At 44.4% G+C, this 20601-nt stretch overlaps 1 protein-coding gene across 1 annotated transcript in view; it reads right to left on the reverse strand.

Annotated features, from left to right (window-relative positions):
- IQGAP1 (IQ motif containing GTPase activating protein 1) overlaps positions 1-20601 on the reverse strand; it is a 176129-nt gene that overhangs the window by 110644 nt on the left and 44884 nt on the right. The window contains exons 3-10 of the mRNA XM_054041339.1: positions 20071-20227; positions 19574-19651; positions 16919-16995; positions 13592-13659; positions 12825-12938; positions 12299-12477; positions 11145-11235; positions 9602-9765 (exon numbers count right to left, since the gene is read on the reverse strand). Coding sequence (XP_053897314.1) covers positions 9602-9765; positions 11145-11235; positions 12299-12477; positions 12825-12938; positions 13592-13659; positions 16919-16995; positions 19574-19651; positions 20071-20227 — 928 coding nt within the window. The remainder of the gene's footprint in view (positions 1-9601; positions 9766-11144; positions 11236-12298; positions 12478-12824; positions 12939-13591; positions 13660-16918; positions 16996-19573; positions 19652-20070; positions 20228-20601) is intronic.

The following is a 20601-nucleotide window of genomic DNA, read 5'->3' on the forward strand; positions in this document are numbered from 1 at the left end:
AATCATAGAATATCAGAGTTGGAAGGGACCTCAAGAGGTCATCTAGTCCAACCCCCTGCTCAAAGCAGGACCAATTCCCAGCTAAACCATCCCAGCCAGGGCTTTGTCAAGCCGGGCCTTAAAAACCTCCAAGGAAGGAGACTCCACCACCTCCCTAGGTAATGCATTCCAGTGTTTCACCACCCTCCTAGTGAAATAGTTTTTCCTGATATCCAACCTGGAGCTCCCCCACTGCAACTTGAGACCATTGCTCCTTGTTCTGTCATCTGCCACCACTGAGAACAGCCGAGCTCCATCCTCTTTGGAACCCCCCTTCAGGTAGTTGAAGGCTGCTATCAAATCCCCCCTCATTCTTCCCTTCTGGAGACTAAACAATCCCAGTTCCCTCAGCCTCTCCTCATAAGTCATGTGCTCCAGACCCCTAATCATTTTTGTTGCCCTCCGCTGGACTCTTTCCAATTTTTCCACATCCTTCTTGTAGTGTGGGGACCAAAACTGGACACAGTATTCCAGATGAGGCCTCACCAATGTCGAATAAAGGGGAACGATCACGTTCCTCGATCTGCTGGCAATGCCCCTACTTATACAGCCCAAAATGCCGTTAGCCTTCTTGGCAACAAGAGCACACTGTTGACTCATATCCAGCTTCTCGTCCACTGTGACCCCTAGGTCCTTTTCTGCAGAACTGCTACCTAGCCATTCGGTCCCTAGTCTGTAGCAGTGCATGGGATTCTTCCGTCCTAAGTGCAGGACTCTGCACTTGTCCTTGTTGAACCTCATCAGGTTTTTTTCGGCCCAATCCTCTAATTTGTCTAGGTCTCTCTGTATCCGATCCCTACCCTCTAGTGTATCTACCACGCCTCCTAGTTTAGTGTCATCTGCAAACTTGCTGAGAGTGCAGTCCACACCATCCTCCAGATCATTAATAAAGATATTAAACAAAACCGGCCCCAGGACCGACCCTTGGGGCACTCCGCTTGAAATCGGCTGCCAACTAGACATGGAGCCGTCAATCACTACCCGTTGAGCCCGACGATGTAGCCAGCTTTCTATCCACCTTACAGTCCATTCATCCAGCCCATACTTCTTTAACTTGGCGGCAAGAATACTGTGGGAGACCGTATCAAAAGCTTTGCTAAAGTCAAGGAATAACACATCCACTGCTTTCCCCTCATCCACAGACCCAGTTATCTCATCATAGAAGGCAATTAGGTTAGTCAGGCACGACTTCCCCTTCGTGAATCCATGCTGACTGTTCCTGATCACTTTCCTCTCCTCTAAATGTTTCATAATTGATTCCTTGAGGACCTGCTCCATGATTTTTCCAGGGACTGAGGTGAGGCTGACTGGCCTGTAGTTCCCCGGATCCTCCTTCTTCCCTTTTTTAAAGATGGGCACTACATTAGCCTTTTTCCAGTCATCTGGGACCTCCCCCGATCGCCATGAGTTTTCAAAGATAATGGCTAATGGCTCTGCAATCTCACCCGCCAACTCCTTTAGCACCCTCGGATGCAGCGCATCCGGCCCCATGGACTTGTGCATGTTTAGTTTTTCTAAATAGTCCCGAACCACTTCTTTCTCCACAGAGGGTTGGTCACCTTCTCCCCATGCTGTACTGTGACTTCACCACCTCAACCAAGCTTCACAATCATCATCATTGCTGTGTACAGTATTAAATTGTTTATTTAAAACTTATAGTTAGTGTGTGTGTGTGTGTGTGGGGGGGGGGTCTTTTGTCTGGCAAAAAAAATTTCCCTGGAACCTAACCCCCTCCATTTACATTAATTCTTATGAGGAAATTGGATTCGCTTAACATCGTTTTGATTAAAGTAGCATTTTTCAGGAACATAACTACAACGTTAAGTGAGGAGTTACTGTATCCTATTTTGACATAATATCCATATCTTGATAGCCTCCTGACATGAGATAATGAGCAGGTGCTTCCTTCCTTTCTTGTTTATATAAAACATTTGCAAAAATGTTGTCTGTGAAAATCTGCACAGTAGAACGTGGAACAGGTTGGAATGATGTGCAAATTAGTCTGATTGCTCATAATTCTAGAATGCTGATGTACAGAGTCAAGTCTTTTGGGGATCAAGTTCCTTGTATCTGGAAGTGGTCCAGGTATGTGCCCCAACCTGTGCCTGATGCCTCTCTGATCAGTGTCTTTGTAGGAGGAAGTATAGAGAAATGTACCCTTTTCCAAATGTTCTTGGGGTCTGAGCGGATCACTGCAGACTACGTGGCTCTGGGAAGAAGGATAAAGGAGTTTGAGGCACAAGTGATGTTCTCGTCCATCCTCCCTGTGCAGGGAAAAGGCCTGGGTAGAGACCATCCAATTGTGGAAGTCAACGAATGGCTACACAGGTGGTGTTGAAGAGAAGGCTTTGGATTCTTCGACCATGGGATGGTGTTTCAAGGAGGAGGAGTGCTAGGCAGAGACGGGCTCCACCTAATGAAGAGAGGGAAGAGCATCTTCGCAAGCAGGCTGGCTAACTTAGTGAGGACGGCTTTAAACTAGGTTCACCAGGGGAAGGAGACCAAAGCCCTGAGGTAAGTGGGGAAATGGGATACCGGGAGGAATCACGAGCAGGAGAGTGCAAGAGGGGAAGACTCCTGTCTCACACTGAGAAAGCGGGACAATCAGCAAGTTATCTTAAGTGCCTATACACAAATGCAAGAAGCCTGAGAAACAAGCAGTGAGAACTGGAAGTCCTGGCACAGTCAAGGAATTATGATGTGACTGGAATAACAGACTTGGTGGGATAACTCACATGACAGGAGTACTGTCACGGATGGATAGAAACTGTTCAGGAAGGACAGGCAGGGCAGAAAAGGTGGGGGAGTTGCATTCTATGTAAGAGAGGAGTATGACTGCTCAGAGCTCTGGTATGAAACTGCAGAAAAACCTGAGAGTCTCTGGATTAAGTTTAGAAGTGTGAGCAACAAGGGTGATGTCGTGGTGGGAGTCTGCTATAGACCACCAGACCAGGGGGATGAGGTGGGCGAGGCTTTCTTCTGGTAACTAACAGAAGTTACTAGATCGCAGGCCCTGGTTTTCATGGGAGACTTTAATCACCCTGATATCTGCTGGGAGAGCAATACAATGGTGCACAGACAATCCAGGAAGTTTTTGGAAAGTGGAGGGGACAATTTCCTGGTGCAAGTGCTGGAGTAACCAACTAGGGGCAGAGCTCTTCTAGACCTGCTGCTCACAAACTGGGAAGAATTAGTAGGGGAAGCAAAAGTGGATGGGAACCTGGGAGGCAGTGACCATGAGATGGTCAAGTTCAGGATCCTGACACAAGGAAGAAAGGAGAGCAGCAGAATACGGACCCTGGACTTCAGAAAAGCAGACTTTGACTCCCTCAGGGAACTGATGGGCAGGATCCCCTGGGAGAAGAACATGGAGGGGGAAAGGAGTCCAGGAGAGTTGGCTGTATTTTAAAGAATCCTTATTGAGGTTGCAGGAAAAAACCATCCTGATGTGTAGAAAGAACAGTAAATATGGCAGGCGACCAGCTTGGCTTAACAGTGAAATCCTTGCTGATCTTAAATGCAAAAAAGAAGCTTACAAGAAGTGGAAGATTGGACAAATGACCAAGGAGGAGTATAAAAATATTGGTCAGAGAATGCAGGAGTGAAATCAGGAAAGCCAAATCACACTTGGAGTTGCAGCTAGCAAGAGATGTTAAGAGTAACAAGAAGGGTTTCTTCAGGTATGGTAGCAACAAGGAGAAAGTCAAGGAAAGTGTGGGCCCCTTATTGAATGAGGGAGGCAACCTAGTGACAGAGGATGTGGAAAAAGCTAATGTACTCAATGATTTTTTTGCCTCTGTCTTCACAAACAAGGTCAGCTCCCAAACTGCTGCACTGGGCGGCACAGTATCGGGAGAAGGTGACCAGCCCTCTGTGGAGAAAGAAGTGGTTCGGGACTATTTAGAAAAACTAAACATGCACAAGTCCATGGGGCCGGATGCGCTGCATCCGAGGGTGCTAAAGGAGTTGGTGGATGTGATTGCAGAGCCATTGGCCATTATCTTTGAAAACTCATGGCGATCGGGGGAGGTCCCGGATGACTGGAAAAAGGCTAATGTAGTGCCCATCTTTAAAAAAGGGAAGAAGGAGGATCCGGGGAACTACAGGCCAGTCAGCCTCACCTCAGTCCCTGGAAAAATCATGGAGCAGGTCCTCAAGGAATCAATTCTGAAGCTCTTAGAGGAGAGGAAAGTGATCAGGAACAGTCAGCATGGATTTACCAAGGGCAAGTCATGCCTCACTAACCTAATTGCTTTTATGAGGAGATAACTGGGTCTGTGGATGAGGGGAAAGCAGTGGATGTATTATTCCTTGACTTTAGCAAAGCTATTTATACAGTCTCCCACAGTAGTCTTGCCAGCAAGTTAAAGAAGTATGGGCTGGATGAATGAACTATAAGGTGGATAGAAAGCTGGCTAGACCGTCGGGCTCAACGGGTAGTGATCAACGGCTCCATGTCTAGTTGGCAGCCGGTTTCAAGCAGAGTGCCCCAAGGGTCGGTCTGGGGCTGGTTTTGTTCAATATCTTCATCAATGATCTGGAGGATGGCGTGGACTACACTTTCAGCAAGTTTGCAGATGACACTAAACTGGGAGGAGTGGTTGATAGGCTGGAGGGTAGGAATAGGATACAGAGGGACATAGACAAATTAAAGGATTGGGCCAAAAGAAATCTGATGAGGTTCAACAAGGACAAATGCAGAGTCCTGCACTTAGGACGGAAGAATCCCATGCACTGCTACAGACTAGGGACCGAATGGCTATGCAGCAGTTCTGCAGAAAAGGACCTAGGGGTGACAGTGGACGGGAAGCTAGATATGAGTCAACAGTGTGCCTTGTTGCCAAGAAGGCTAACGGCATTTTGGGCTGTATAATTAGGGGTATTGCCAGCAGATCGAGTTACGTGATCATTCCCCTCTATTCAACATTGGTGAGGCCTCACCTGGAGTACTGTGTCCAGTTTTGGGCCCCACACTACAAGAAGGATGTGGAAAAATTGGAAAGAGTCCAGGGGAGGGCAACAAAAATGGTTAGGGGGCTGGAGCACATGTCTTATGAGGAGAGGCTGAGGGAACTGGGATTGTTTAGTCTGCAGAAGAGAAGAATGAGGGGGGATTTGATAGCTGCTTTCAACTACCTGAAAGGGGGTTCCAAAGAGGATATATCTAGACTGTTCTCAGTGGTACCTGATGACAGAACAAGGAGTAATGGTCTCAAGTTGCAGTTGGGGAGGTTTAGGTTGGATATTAGGAAAAACTTTTTCACTAGAAGGGTGGTGAAGCGCTGGAATGGGTTACCGAGTGAGGTGGTGGAATCTCCTTCCTTAGAGGTTTTTAAGGTCAGGCTTGACAAAGCCCTGGCTGGGATGATTTAGTTGGGAACTGGTCCTGCTTTGAGCAGGGGGTTGGACTAGATGACCTCCTGAGGTCCCTTCCAACCCTGATATTCTATGATTCTGCAGCAGCAGAATGCGAGCTGGGACCACAACTCACATGATCATTTGATGGTGAGATGATACACCAACCTTAGCCAGCCCTGTAATGAACACAAGTGAAATCTGGCTAGCGTTGCCATGTACATGCAAGCTAACATGGTCAAGAAGTATGCAGGAGAATGATGGGTTGAGTCTCTATGGGAAGAGGGGCAGGGCCGGCTCCAGGCACCAGCTTACCAAGCAGGTGCTTGGGGCGGCCACTTCAGAGAGGGGCGGCACATCCAGCTGTTTGGCAGCAATTCGGCGGACGGTCCCTCACTCCTGCTCGGAGCAAAGGACCTCCCACCGAATTGCCGCTGCAGATCGCGATCACGGCTTTTTTTGTTTTGTTTTGTTTTTTTCGTTTGGCTGCTTGTGGCAGCCAAAACCCTGGAGCCAGCCCTGAAGAGGGGGAAATCAATGCAGGGAACTATGCCTATCCCAGTCTTCAGATCTCCCTTGCCTCAACAAGGAAGCCATACCAGTTTTCAGTGCTGAGGTGGGAGTCCATGCCAAAATGGTCTTTGATGGTCCTGAATCCTTTCCTGAGGGTGCTGTGCAATTTTTGCAAGTACCAACACAGTAGGCCCCGTGTGCCTGCCAGCAGAGGCATTGGCTGACTGGGACCTAGAAGAGACTGGATCCATCTTTGAAGTCAATCCTCACTCTTCAGGATCTGTACTCTCTCTCTCATTGATTGTTCCAAGGGATATAACTTCAGATGAGTGTTCCAATTGAAAAGGAATGGCAAACCAAGCAGCTATCTAGTACATGGCTCTCACTGAGACAAAAAAAGACAGTGGCCATGGCCATCTGTGAATGGCATAAGTCTGTCACAGGATGGCTATGGTTTGAAGCCCAAGGGCTTTGAATCCACCATTTTTGGTCCAGATAGGGGTGCAAAGTGCCAAGGAAAATTTAAATTTAAATCTGTTTGGGTTTATAAAAGAATTAAATAAAAAAGGAGGAAAAGGAATTAACCCTATCTAACTAATTAATTTGCAAGAAGCAGATTCTGCTCGGGAGTAGTGTGAAGACACCACTTGTTCCATCTTGCTTCCACTAGCAGTGAGAGAGCTGAGGAACACTTATGGCTGCTCTGCCCTTTATTCTCTTGGGTGGAGGGGCACAAGGACATACATGGCGCAGGCACGGCCCAACAATGCTATTAAGAGAGTCTGATCTCACATGCATAGGCATGCACATACCTTAGAGTGGATCCAAACTGACACATACTTGAAGAACAATTCTTTATTACTTGGAGCTTGCTGCAAAGGCTAAAGACCTTTCAATATCACTGTCAGATATCTCAAACTGGGAATTACTATACACTCATTAAGCTAGTCATCCATCTAACCGCTGGCTTGTGAAAGTGCATGTGACACAATTACCTTGGAACCTAGTGCTCTGAGCCTCAGTTTCCCTCTTCTGGCAGTAGGCATTTCAATCTCCCACTTTTGGCTAGGCCAACTCCAGTGCTTCTTACTGGCCTCTGGCCAAATCATAAACCCATCCCCTTTTCCCAAAGTAAACAGAAAGTCCAAAACAAACAATCATTCTGCAATCTCAGGTTGGATCATCAACCCAACTCCAGGCTCAAAAATTCTTCCACTCCTTATGTCCGGGGAGGAAGGGGGAGAGGAAGGTTTCACATCACCTTCCTCAATAAGCCTGCAGGGGTTCGGCCCTCCTTCTACTCTGAGTTCCGGCCCAGACACACTGTACAAGCATAAGAACATAAGAACGGCCATATTGGGTCAAACCAAAGGTCCATCCAGCCCAGTATCCTGTCTACCGACAGTGGCCAATGCCAGGTGCCCCAGAGGGAGTTAACTTAACAAGTAATGATCAAGTGATCTCTCTCTTGCCATCCACCTCCACTCTCTGACAAACAGAGGCTAGAGACACCATTCCTTACCCATCCTGGCTAATAGCCATTAATGGATTTAACCTCCATGAGTTTATCTAGTTCTCTTTTAAACCCTGTTATAGTCCTAGCCTTCACAACCTCCCCAGGCAAGGAGTTCCACAGGTTGACTGTGCACTGTGTGAAGAACTTCCTTTTATTTGTTTTAAACCTGCTGCCCATTAATTTCATTTGGTGGCCCCTAGTTCTTATATTATGGGAACAAGTAAATAACTTTTCCTTATTCACTTTCTCCACACCACTCATGATTTTATAGACCTCTATCATATCCCCCCCTTAGTCTCCTCTTTTCCAAGCTGAAAAGTCCTAGCCTCTAATCTCTCCTCATATGGGACCCGTTCCAAACCCCTAATCATTTTAGTTGCCCTTTTCTGAACTAAAATGGTTCACCTTCTCAGACCCCTTGCTTAAATTCCCTCAACCACTTTTTACCTCCACCTGCTTGTAGGCCTTTTCCACAGCCCCTTCCTTGTGTTTGTGCATGGCTCTCTCTTTCTCTCTTTTCCTTTGGCCCACTTCAGAGAGCCTCCTAGCACTCTCTGCCTCCATCTGGCTCTATTGTCGGGAGCAGGAAAACTCTTCTACATGTCTCTCCCTGATCCTAGTTTTCTTGCAGGTCTCTTCCCCTACCAAGCTAAGCAGGCTCTTCTCTTGTATAGAAAGTTTCAAAACCCATCATCATGTGATGAGGCAGATCATTAGGAACAGGTAGGCCCACTGCAAATCCCTCATCAAAATCTACTTCTGCTGGGATGCCTATAATCTGTAAAATTGGGATAATACTTTCCTACCACCCAAGGGCAGAGGATAAGTTAATGTCTACGAGACACTCAAATGCTATAGTGAAGAGCATTATGAATAAATCAATCTTCAAGAAGAAAATGTGTTGACCCGCCATAAGACCTATGACAGCTCAACAATTTTAGGAGGGTTGCCAATGGACTCAACCAGAATTATGAAATGTAATAATGATCTTTATCTTCTTAATGTTTGTCTGCTCATGGACTTCAAAAATGTCAGAGCTTTATTCTCAGTTGAATAAACTGAATTGTTGCCTTTATTCCTGGCTCTGAATGTACTTGGTATCCTACTTCTTTACCATGTTAGACCTTGTAAAAGACAAATTATTAAAAATATACCATAGTAATAATTATCCCCTCCAACATTGCAGTCCTCCGTAATAATATGCATACAAATATTACATAAACTAGTTTACTTTGAGGCCCTACTAAGTTTAGAAAACTACACTAATGCATTCTATAAACAGCATTCATATACAATATACATGCAAAATTCACTGAAAGTTAGGCTTAAAATAAGAAGATAATCTTTAAGTTATCTATAAGGAAAAAATATTATATGCTTATCTGTATCATAGGTATTTACAATAAAGTACTTGAGCACTGAACATAGTAAAGTAAGAGCATAAAACGTTATATACATACATATATATTCATTATGTATTTATTTATATTTTACATTTAAGTGTATACATACATATTATTATAGTTATATACACACACTTTATATAAACTCTTCTCCTATGCTGAGGTTACAGCTATGTAATAAATACATTTATCATGCACTCTGTTCACTACAATAATGTTCCAGACCCTGAGCAGGTTCAAACCCATCACAAAAATACTTCCTTTCCATACTCCCAAAGGTGGACTCTCCCCCTCCATAATCACACCTGTCCAAGGTCCAGAATGAGCAAGATTCAGTCTTGGACTAGGAACTGCTTTTCCATACACAAAAATATGATTACTTTGAAATCTGCAAACTTTAAATTACTGGATACAAGAGTTCCTCAATATTGTAGTGGGTCCCTAGGATTCACTCCCAGCCCTTGAAGACCCTGAAATATCAGCCTTTAAGTTGTGACATTTACCATTCATGAGTAATGCTGCCATTTCAAACTCACACTGATAAAGCCTTTATACCATATCATCAAGTATTCCATTATACGTACACAATCACAATATCTCTTGCACATGTGTTATGCTGTTGGATTACTAAATTTACTTTTTAAATACTTTTTAAAGTTTTCCAAAGTAACATTAACTCTCATATGGGAGGTTTGTGATCATCCCATATAATTAATGTGTGATGATTTGTGGTATTATAAATACTTTCACAATGATTACATACGCTTTTCCATACCTCCTGTTTCTGCTGCCTGTCACTCAAGAGCTGCTTGAGATACCAGTCACAATTTTCTCGCTGTAATCCTCGGAGTCCCAGGGCTGGTGATGTCAAAACTTCAAATAATGCTAATGCATCTCCCTGTTCCAAAACCAGATCTATCTTTGATAGGGCTGAATGTGCTAGGGAGAGAGCAAAGTAAAGTAAGGGTCAAAAGCTAAATGTAGCAATCATTAGGCTTCTATAGCAGAGGCCTCAAAGGCATCTCTTCCTGAACACTACTGACCGATAGTTTAGGCCTGGAAGTCTCCAAGTCAGACTCCAAAATCACTCAGGAGGACTTTAACAAGTGAAAGAGATGAAAATGGTATGTAATACTCAGGGTACAGAGTTTAATGGGGATCCTTCACTTCTTTAAGGGGCCAGGGGAGGGACAAGGGGCAGGATGAATTCATAATATAGAGCAGGGGTCAGCAACCTACGGCACGTGTGCCAAACACGGCACGCGAGCCGATTTTAAGTGGCATGCAGCTCCCTTCCGCGGTCCTGGACCCCAACCCCACTCAACCCCCCTGCTCACCGCTCTCCCCTGCGGGGGCAGGAGACAGAAGCTTGGTTCTGCGGCAGCCAAGCTTTCCCTCTCCCCCGCTTCTTCCCCCAGAGGTGCTTTCCTGCCCCTCCTCCTCTCCGTCCCTGGCCAATCAGCTGATGGCCCTAGAGAGGGTGAGGGGGAAGAGCCGCAGCGTGCACACTGCACCGTAGAGGACACAGAGAGAGGTAGGGACGGAGCCTGGGGGAAAGGGGTGGAACAGGGCATATACCTTCCAGCCCTCTGCCCTGAGCGGCTCAGGGCAGGGGGCTGGGAGCACCCCCACAAGCCGAGCACCCCAACCTTCTGCCCTGCACCCCCCACCCCTCTGCCCTGAACCCCCCCACCCCACACACCCATCCCTCTGCCCTGCACCCTCACAGCCCCATCCCTCTGCCCTGAACCCCCTAACCCAGCCGTCTGCCCTGAACCCCCCCACCCAACACACACCCCAGCCCTCTACCCTGACCCCTGAAACACAAACACACACACACACACACACACACACACACACACACACACAGAGGTCTGGGGTCCCGGCCATAGGCCCTGATCAGCCCTCTACCGGCCTAGGTGAACAAAACCCCAGGCTGGCAGCGAGCTGAGCAGGCTGGTGGCGTAAGATCAGCATTTTAATTTAATTTTAAATGACGCTTCTTAAACATTTTGAAAACCTTGTTTACTTTACCTACAATATTTTAGTTATATAACATAGACTTATAGAAAGAGACCTTCTAAAAACGTTAAAATGTATTACCGGCACACAAAACCTTAAATTAGAGTGAATAAATGAAGACTCGGCACACCACTTCCGAAAGGTTGCTGACCCCGATATAGAGAAATACTATGAACAAATACAGCAAGGAGAGCTACTCAATTTAGTTCAAAGTACAGGGATGGAAGGGGGAGTAAAGGAGCCACACAAGTCTGAATACTCTTTATCCAGGTCTATTAGTTCAGTGGGAAACTTACTGTTGACTTTGTTGACATTGCCCTGAATTTCAGCTTGAGTCAGCAGCTCTTCGTACACATCCCTCTCTCTCTCTGAATTCTCAGAGCCAGTCTGACAATGAAAAAAATTTTTAAATGCAGCTCTAGAGTAGACTTTGCAGTGTGTTGTTTACAGGCCTCTTACAGTCCTCCAACAGAAAGGGCAATGAACATAACTAATGTACACCTACATGAAGTTCTAAACCACTGCATAAGAGGTCAGTAACAACTACACACACAGAAAAGGGAGTCCTGAAAGTGAATATCCCTAGGTGTGTACACACACACACACTCTATAGATCTCCAGCAAACAGAGAAGGATATACAATACATAAGACTGGATGATTTCATTTAACAGCTCTGTGTGGGCACACAGAAGGAATCCCAGGATGTATAATGCAATAGATCCAGTTAGGCAGACATATACAGGTTCTCAAACTGGAAATGTTCCAAACCAAATAAATGGATATGATATTCCAGAACAGGCCACATATCTAAGTATTGCTAATTTGCCTATCACTATGGCAGAGAGCAGACAACCAATAGTCTGGGTAGAATTCTGTAAGCAGATTCATTTACAAAGTAACATACCAAGCTTTTGGGACCATAGTGTTTAGACTTGGATGTGTAGTGCTTGTAAATATCAGCCTCTATAGAGTAGGATTACTCACAGCCTAGGTAGACTTGGAGAACAAGATTCACTAAGCAAGTTTAGTCTAGGTGAAGTTCTAGAAATAGTTCAAATTTTGTGGGATGGTGGGTTTGTTACATATATACATTAGGAAGACTCAAAAATTCTATAAAAAAAGAGGACAGGCTTTATTGATGTCTAGAATAAGACAGCTCCTCTATGTTCTTCCACCATGCATATTCCTTGGGAATCTGTGTGTGTAAGGGATTCAACTACAAATCAGATGTAAAACTATAATGTCTGTTTTCTTCAATCTCATAATAGATTAAATTAATCCCTGGAAACTACAATGGAATTTCACTAAGGATAAATCTGGCCTAACATCTTACACAAAAGACTGAACAATATGGTTTCACTGGATTCCATGAGCCATCTCCTTTGGTGACATAATGAACTCAATACAATGAAGATGAATTCGTAACTAGAAAGGAACATTGATTTTTACCCTGTTTTTGGCATTCTCCATCTTGTCCTTCTTTGCCCGATACAATGTGTCCTGATAGATTGATGCCAGCAGTTCATCAAGATTCACCAACATGGCATTGGAGTTTTTCATTGCCAACAGGGTGTCAGCTGGAACTTGGCGGTCAATTGCTTCATTAATGGCAATAACAGCAGCATGCACTGAAAAACAAATCACAGCTTCCCTGTTAACTGCAAAGATGAATGCTCTGTCCTGTAATAAATTAAAGGCTTATCTGGTAAAGAAGAAAACAGCTGACTAGAGCTTTGGCATTGTTGCAAGAATTATCAGTATATAAATTTTTGACAACGGTAGTACTTATTTCCTGATATTGTAGTTTGATTTTGACCAAATCACATTCCGATTTTCTAACAAAAATGTCTTGGCCATAGAAGGCCTGTGTTGACTTAAACAATAGGGACTATTATAGCCAGCACTATAACATGCACTTTCTATCCAGTCTGGCAATTTAAACGGTCACAGAGGATGAAAATCCATTTCCCCTTACATGCTGCTTCATCCACAGAGAGTTCGTTAGCTAAAATTCCTCCAATCTTGCTGAAGGCAGGCATCTGAATTCCATACTTCTCCAGCTCACTCCTCATGTTACTGATCTCCTCCTCTGAAACACAGAGGGGAAGGGTGTAATGTGGGCAAAACATTCAGAATCAGTCCTAAGATCAGCTATTGCCACAGAAAAATTAGAACAGCTACAATAGATTGCAAATTGCCCTTTCACAAATACTTTGTGCATGCAGTCTGAGAAGAGACAAAACTCTCCTATATTCGTTCCAGTCATTCAAATGGGAGGGCCACAGAAGTCGGTCTCACTACATAGTTTTGTGCTCCTAGCGACAAAGGTTTGAAACAGATTACGTGATCCCTGTACGTCTCAAAGTATGGCTGCCAGCAGGGCAAGGAAAGTACATACAAAACATCCTACAAAGCTTGTTTTCTTCTGCAGCTGGTTCTCTGGAAGGAAAAAGACTAAAGCCAAGGGAAGGGGAGGGAGAGACAGTGGAGATATACTACTGTTAACAGAGCCAATAACTAAATAATTCAGAATAAAACTTCCTCTTAAAATTCTGGAGTCTCCTTCCCCAGCTAGTATGGGAGGAATCTCCCACCCACTAAACACAAATGAAGTTACAGCCCTGGCTGCCTTTGGGCATTAATCCCCCTCTGTCCATTATGTACAGCATCTACTGGAGTAAGTAAACAGGGCATGCAAATTCATAAACATTCAAATCTCAGAGAAGCAAGAAATCTCCATACCTGTGAAGTCCACCTTCCCATATAAATCTTGAATCTGAGGGGCCAGTCCCAGTTTAAACAGGTACAGACTAGGAAACATAATGGAGGAATAATTAGCACTAATTACTCCTTGTCGTCTTTACCCCACTAACAAGTAAATTAAGGGAGAGAGAGATACTGGGAAACATTCAGCTAAGTGGAAAGACTTCTAGATGGTTAAAACCTGCCTTTTCAATTGTGATGGTGATTGATTCTCCCAGTGAAGCGTTTGTGTATGAAGGAATGTCACCGTGAAAAAACAATATACCACTCTCCAGAAAGAAAGATCCATATTTAAAAGTTCCCTTCTGATCAGCAGACATCTGGTTGCACATCTGGGTAACTTCCCACCAAAGATTTGCTTTATTCTGTTGGTTAACAGCACAGAGCCAGCCCAACCCTACAGGCACAAAACACACCATGCAGCTACCTAGGGTGGTAAGGAACGTTTGTATATTCTTTACTGCACTAGGTAACTGCAAGGTGTGCTGGTGCCTATAGGGTTGGGATTGCAAAGTGAAGTAAGATAAATTGAATTAAGGCCACTCTAATTCTGAATATAAGTGTCAACACCAGGGTTTAATGCAATTTAGTTTATCCACTTTAAATTCACACTTTTAGTTAATTCAGATTAACTTTCCTGAGTGTCCCCATGTAGACAAGTCCTTACTCTTGGAGACCTATATGTTGCCCATTATTTATATTTCAGCAAAAAGCTGACTCATTCTGAATATCTGGATTCTGATTTACACATCACTGGCAAAGAGGACCAGACTGATAAGGAGATATGAACATCTGCCAGCTGAGCCCAACTACTCAAAGAATAACTGCAGCAGCTATCGTGAAGCTGCCAGTAAGGAGGCGCTTCACCACTAACAATGACCCAAATCCTTTCATACTGGGCAAAGGAGCATACACTACACAGTTCCATAATTGGCCATCACACAGTGTCAAGTGTTCCTGACCGCAAGTTATACTAAATGTTGGGAACTGGGTTGAAAGCAGGTTCACTTCTACAAACAATCTGATTCTACACCAGCCTGAAACTTCTGTTGATGTTCAGCTATTTGCAATCTATCTTGATGTTTCCTCCTCAGATTTCACCCTGCCAAAGGATCAGAAAGCAAAAGAACAAGCTCCTTCTTGAGGACTGAAACTGAGTGAGCATAAGATGGAGACCCAAACTGATATGGCTCAGTGCTCTTTATACAGAAATGTCTTCAGGAGTGTTCATGTGAAGCCCACTAAATATTCTTCTGCAATCAGATTGGAAACCTGCATCCAAACTGGTTTATCAGGAAGGACTAAGTCATTGCAATGCAATGTTCTATCTCTCTAGAGCATGAAGCGGGAGCAAAACTATCCACTTCAACACACTCTAATGAGGCAAAGACAGAAGTACCTAGCACAGTCAAATGGATCTTTCTAGTTACCTCAAGAGGTGAGAGATTAGCCCTCTGACCTCTGAAAGGGTTTTAAAGCTTTACATGGCTTTTCACAAAGCCCCCAAAAGTCTCCCTGATTTATCCTAAAAATAAACATGCTGCACACAGAAGGTTGGCCTCACTTTACCTGCTGCTCAGCTGAACAAACAAGCCTGCACCTATTCTCTCCAGACACAAACTGAAATTCATAGTTTATTAGCAGGTGAAAATGACAGTGTTGTCACTTCCCCTTCTGCCTCTCACACTGCAGGTCCAGATATAGATTCAGACAGTGCATACAACCGTGAAAATCTAGAACCATTATAGAAGTAAACATGCATCACATGAGACAGAATGGGGCATGTGCATACTCATGCTTCTGAACACCCACAGTACGTTCATACCCTTCCTAAGATTAATTTTCAATTCAGTGATATTTTATTAGCATGACAAGCTATACAAGTGTGGCCAAAGCGAGGGTGGGAGTGGGAAGAGTAGACCCTTTAAAGCAAACCCAAGACAGCACTTCACACTATATGTTTGGGATTTGATCCTCGTGACCAGCTGTCATTAGTGTCCATTCCTGATCTGGTGGCAGGACAATACATAATATGATACTATCTCGATTCTCTTTTATGGTCACACAAATACTGTAGATTCCACTTATTGGGCAACCCCTTGGTAGCCAGCAAAAAGTTGCTATTATCCAGCAGCTGCTAATAAGTGGAAGGTAGGTTTGTGAGACAGCAGTCAAAGAAGGAAGTGCCAGAACTTCACTTCCCTGGCTGCAGCCTTGCAAACCTGCCTGCAGGCAGGACAGCAGCAGGGAGGGGGGCTGCAGCCTGGATGCCAGGGCTTTCCAAAGGGAGTGGGGGCTCTGAGGGCCCACAGAACTGCATGGTACCTTTCCCTGCATTCTCCACACATCACAGCAATTCTTTCCCTATGTGGAGTCTCCCAGCAGGGTGTAGCCCAGAACAGCACAGGGAGAGGTACCACTGGGCTACTGCCCCTCTCACCCCAGCTACTGCTCTGCCCACAGCTACTGCCTTCCCCCACCTCTCCTCCCCACCCGCCTCTTACCTCCTGTGCAGAGCCTGTGCACATGCAGGTTTTCCAGCCTGCTGCCTCCTCCCCACCCTCCACTATTGCTTTGACGACAGCCTCCTCTCCCCTCCCAGCCACTTACTTCCTGTGCAGTCTCAGTGTGCAGGCAGGCTTCCATGGCTGCAACAGGGGTGCTCAGCACATTCCAGTGCTTCCTTCTGGGGCCGCAGCCCCACAAACCTGCCTGCAGGTAGAACCTTTCTCCCAAAAGACGTTGTGAATAAGCAACATAAGTTGCCACTATCCGGATCCCATTAATATTAAAGTCAATGGGGTGGGATTGGTTTCCAGCAAAATGTTGCTATTAACTAAGTTGTTTATATCTGGGTCACTATTAAGTGGAACCTACTATATATGCTTCTCTGGGGTAGGGCACTCTATACTGCACACACCTTCAAAAGGCTCGGATTACACTTCTTGCTTCATGATACCGTGATTCACAAATATGCACATATACACACACAGTCCCCAAGGAAGGAGATTCACAGCTGTACGCACCCCATCTCTAAGGCTTGGGAATCTCAAGATGTATATGCTGCCGCCAATGGCTGGTGATATCACTGACTCTTAAACATGCATAGCACTTATCACTGGAAACATAAATGCATTCATCATTTCATAGATGCCACTCCTGAAAGCTGCAGATCTTCCTTTAAGCCCACAGTACATTCACCCCCCACCAACTCTGAATCAGAATGCATTTGCATTCCCACAGACTTCAGATTTCTAGGTAGCCTTCATTCACTCACAATTCAGCCTCCTACCTAACACACATTACCTGAGTGCATGGATACAATAGATGCAGCGTGGCATGTTCTTCCGATCATAGATGTCAGTAGTTTCTGGGTAGAAAATCTGAATATAAAACAAAGTTAACCATCAGAATAATACCCTACTCTAGCCATCCTAGTAGGAAGGATTCTGACAATCCTAAAACTCCTCCAGCCCAGTCATGAGATAGGTAGTTCTTGGAGCACAACGTGTCTCCCCTCCACTTTGTACCCCACTGAGGCTCCTCCTAGCTGAAGCCCCACATTTCTCCCATGCGTCTACCAACAAACCTGTTCCCCACTTTCCTTACATGTACTCTCACATACACATCCCTGCTCAGCCCCATGCCCCTTTTATGTGACCACCGCGCATTGGCTCCCCACAGAGATACTGTGTGGTGTACCTGGGGAACTGGGTTGGAGATGCTGAGGGAGCCAAGAGATGAGCAGGGATATTTACATGAGGGGTTGGGGAAGAGGATTTTGTTTGGACTGGGTGGGCAGAAGGGGACTATGTGTGAGTGGCCTAGGAGAATGGTAAAGACAGTTTTGTGCTGCAAGGCACCTGGGGCCATATTTTCCAACAAATGTTGGGGGTCATATTTTTAATTGTTCATCCCCAGTATCTCCTATTATCACATTCTTGGATCTAGAGCTCTTTTGAAAGTCAGGCCCCTTAAAGGGTTAACGTGGAAGGCGTCACTACATTGATTCTAAGGCCAGAAGGGACCATTATGACAGTCTGACCTCCTGTGAGCATATCCAATCTTGATTTAAAAATTGTCAGTAATGGAGAAACCATCATGATCCTTGGCAAATTGTTCCAATGGTTAATTACTCTTGCTGTTAAAAAAAAAATATATATATATATAGGCCTTATTTGCAGTCTGCATTTATCTAACTTCAACTTCCAGCCATTAAATGTTAGACCTTCCTCTGCTAGATAAAAGCCCATTATTAAATACTTGTTCTCCCTGTAGATACTTATAGACTGTAAATCAAATCACTCCTCAGCCTTCTATTTATTGTATTAAGCTAAATAGACTGAGCATCCTGAGTCTATCATTATAAGGCATGTTTTCTAATCCTTTAAATCATTCTTGTGGGTCTTCTCTAAACACTCTCCAATGTATCAACATTCTTCTTGAATTGTGGGCACCAGAAGTGGACACAGTATTCCAGAAGTGGTCATACCAGTGCCAAATACAGAGGTTAAAAATCCTCTCTACTCCTATTCGAGATTCCCCCATTAATGCATCCCAACATCACATTAGCTCTTTTCGCCACAGCATTACCCTGGGAGCTCATATTCAGCTGATTATTTGTCATGACCCACAAATCTTTTTCACAATCAGAAGTGCTGACTATTTCCGGGTTATCTTTAACAAAGCACTTACTTTTCTTGGAAGGATATGTGCCTGTGTGTGTTCCTTACTGCTGTGTACCCTCGCAAAATGACAAGTGTCTCTGCACAAAGGCTTCACACTTGCACTCCCCTCAATTCTGCTGCCTCAGTTCCTTGGTGCTCTAGGCAGCTGTGAAATGGGGAGCATTTGATGTGTGACTGCCTTGATGCAGAGACACTGGGCTCTATCTCAGGTCCCCTGCTCTGACATAGCCTTCCAACAAGCCCCCCTCTCTACCAGCGAAGTCTTCCCCCCAGTCCCCTTACATATTGCTGCTATATTCCCTCCATTTCCTCAAAGCCTTACTCAAGCCCTCATGCCTGACCCAAGTCCCATTCTCTCCGCTGTCCCCCACATTCTCTCTCTTCTCACCCAACATCCTCCAGAGCACCATCTCTCTCCCAGAGCCCATTCCTATACTTCCTGCTGCTCCTCTAAATCACTAGGAGTTCATGCATAGCACAGCTAATAAGTCAGGAGAGAGTTGGGTGGCAAATGTTGACGAAATCCTAAAAATAACAGTTTCAAGTGAGTATTTTTTTAAAAATGCAGACAGCAGGTTAAAGTATATAATAGTGACCCTTGTGTGATTAAACACATGGACTGTTCCTCTTACACGTAATAAAAGTGTGAGGAAAAGTTGTGTTGGGTATAAATCAATGCTCATGGTTGACTTTCAGTACAATGTTCCCAAAGATTTATAGATTTTAAGGCCAGAAGGGACCATGATGATCATTTAGTTGGACCTCTTGTATAACACAGGTCATGGAATTTCACCCAGTTACCCCTGTACTTAGGCCAATAATTTGTGTTTAACTAAAGCATCTTTCCAAAAGGCTTGATTTGAAGACTTCAAGAGACAGAGAATCCACAACTGCTCCACAAGAGATGGAAAATCCACCACTTCCAAAAATTGTTGCTCCTTTTATCCATGATTTTCCTATGATGATTCCTAAAAATTGCCATGACCAAACTGTAGCTCAGGCATGCTGCTCAACAGAATGAAAAATAAAAATTTTGTACTGCAGATCTCACCCAAAATAATGAGTGTTAAGCATTTGGTACTAAAGCACGAATTCACTGCCTCCCAATCATACAAACAGGGAGGGGAATGGAATATTTTAACAAACTTCAGAATTTCAAAGGAGAACCAAGTCTAGGAAACTAAGGTTTAGCTAGGCAGAGTTTATTGAATCCTGTGTGTTTGCAAATTCATCCCACAACTTTCAAAACCTGGCGTTGTAGTGCAGAAATTACCTTGGGGAGGCCAATTTCAGCCATGGCATTCAACCACTGAATAACGTTATCAGTATGACGGAAATGGAGACCAGTTGCCTGAAATAAAGAGGGGAGGGAAAAAAGCACATGAATCATCACAACCACTGTGAGTACCAGGGAACTTTGCTAAGGCATGCATCTGATAAGTGCTACTTACAACAGCTAAACTTTTCCAGGGATCTGAGGTCTTAAGTACTATGATGAAAGCTTTCTACAGCCAGTTACATTTAAGGCTTACAAAAGGCCAGCTTTCTCAGACTCTCACATGCACACAAACTCAGACTAAACTAGAGATCTTCCTTCATCTGATATTCTATAGTTCAGGAAGAGTTAACTTACATTTTTTCAGTCTAAATTTGCCACAATCTATTACTCACTCATTCACTGACAGTTCCTCTACAACCATATGACCTGAAGTCTCCCTCCTATCTCAGACCTCTCTAGCCATCCTAGTTCCCAGAATGGAGAGGTCTCACCTTATATCTGGTTTGTTCCCGGTCATAGATTTTCTTCAGAGACACCACCTTGGGGGAGAAAAAGTTTCCAAGTTTGGCTAGATAGACTCCATTCCTTAGCCCCTCCTCCAGCTCTGTTGTGGGAGGTAGATCCTCATTAAGGCAGGCCTCCATCCATCTGAAAATGTAAAAAGGACAGGAAAGGAGTAGGTCATTTGAGAGCTTTTATGATGTGTTCCATTTACTCTCCTCTTGGGGTACATTAGCTGCTCATTTTCTGAGCAAGTTCAGTGTTGCTGCTGTCACATCTTTTCCCATTGTATGATTTATGTATTAGGCACTGATGGGCAGTGTTATAAGACAGTGTGTACCACAAGATGCTGCTGTTTGGCCTCAGGTTTGAAGTGCTTCCCTTTCAGCTTTTAGGCTACCCACACTGAAGTTACTTCACATGAAAAAGTGAGCAGAAATACCAAACCCAAAAGTCTTAGAAAGTTTCACAAAAATATTTTTTAAACAATCACTCTTATAAACATCCTCTTACCCATTAAT

Source organism: Malaclemys terrapin, chromosome 10 (genome assembly GCF_027887155.1).
Source record: "Malaclemys terrapin pileata isolate rMalTer1 chromosome 10, rMalTer1.hap1, whole genome shotgun sequence".
In the NCBI taxonomy this organism is placed as follows: Eukaryota; Metazoa; Chordata; order Testudines; family Emydidae; genus Malaclemys; species Malaclemys terrapin.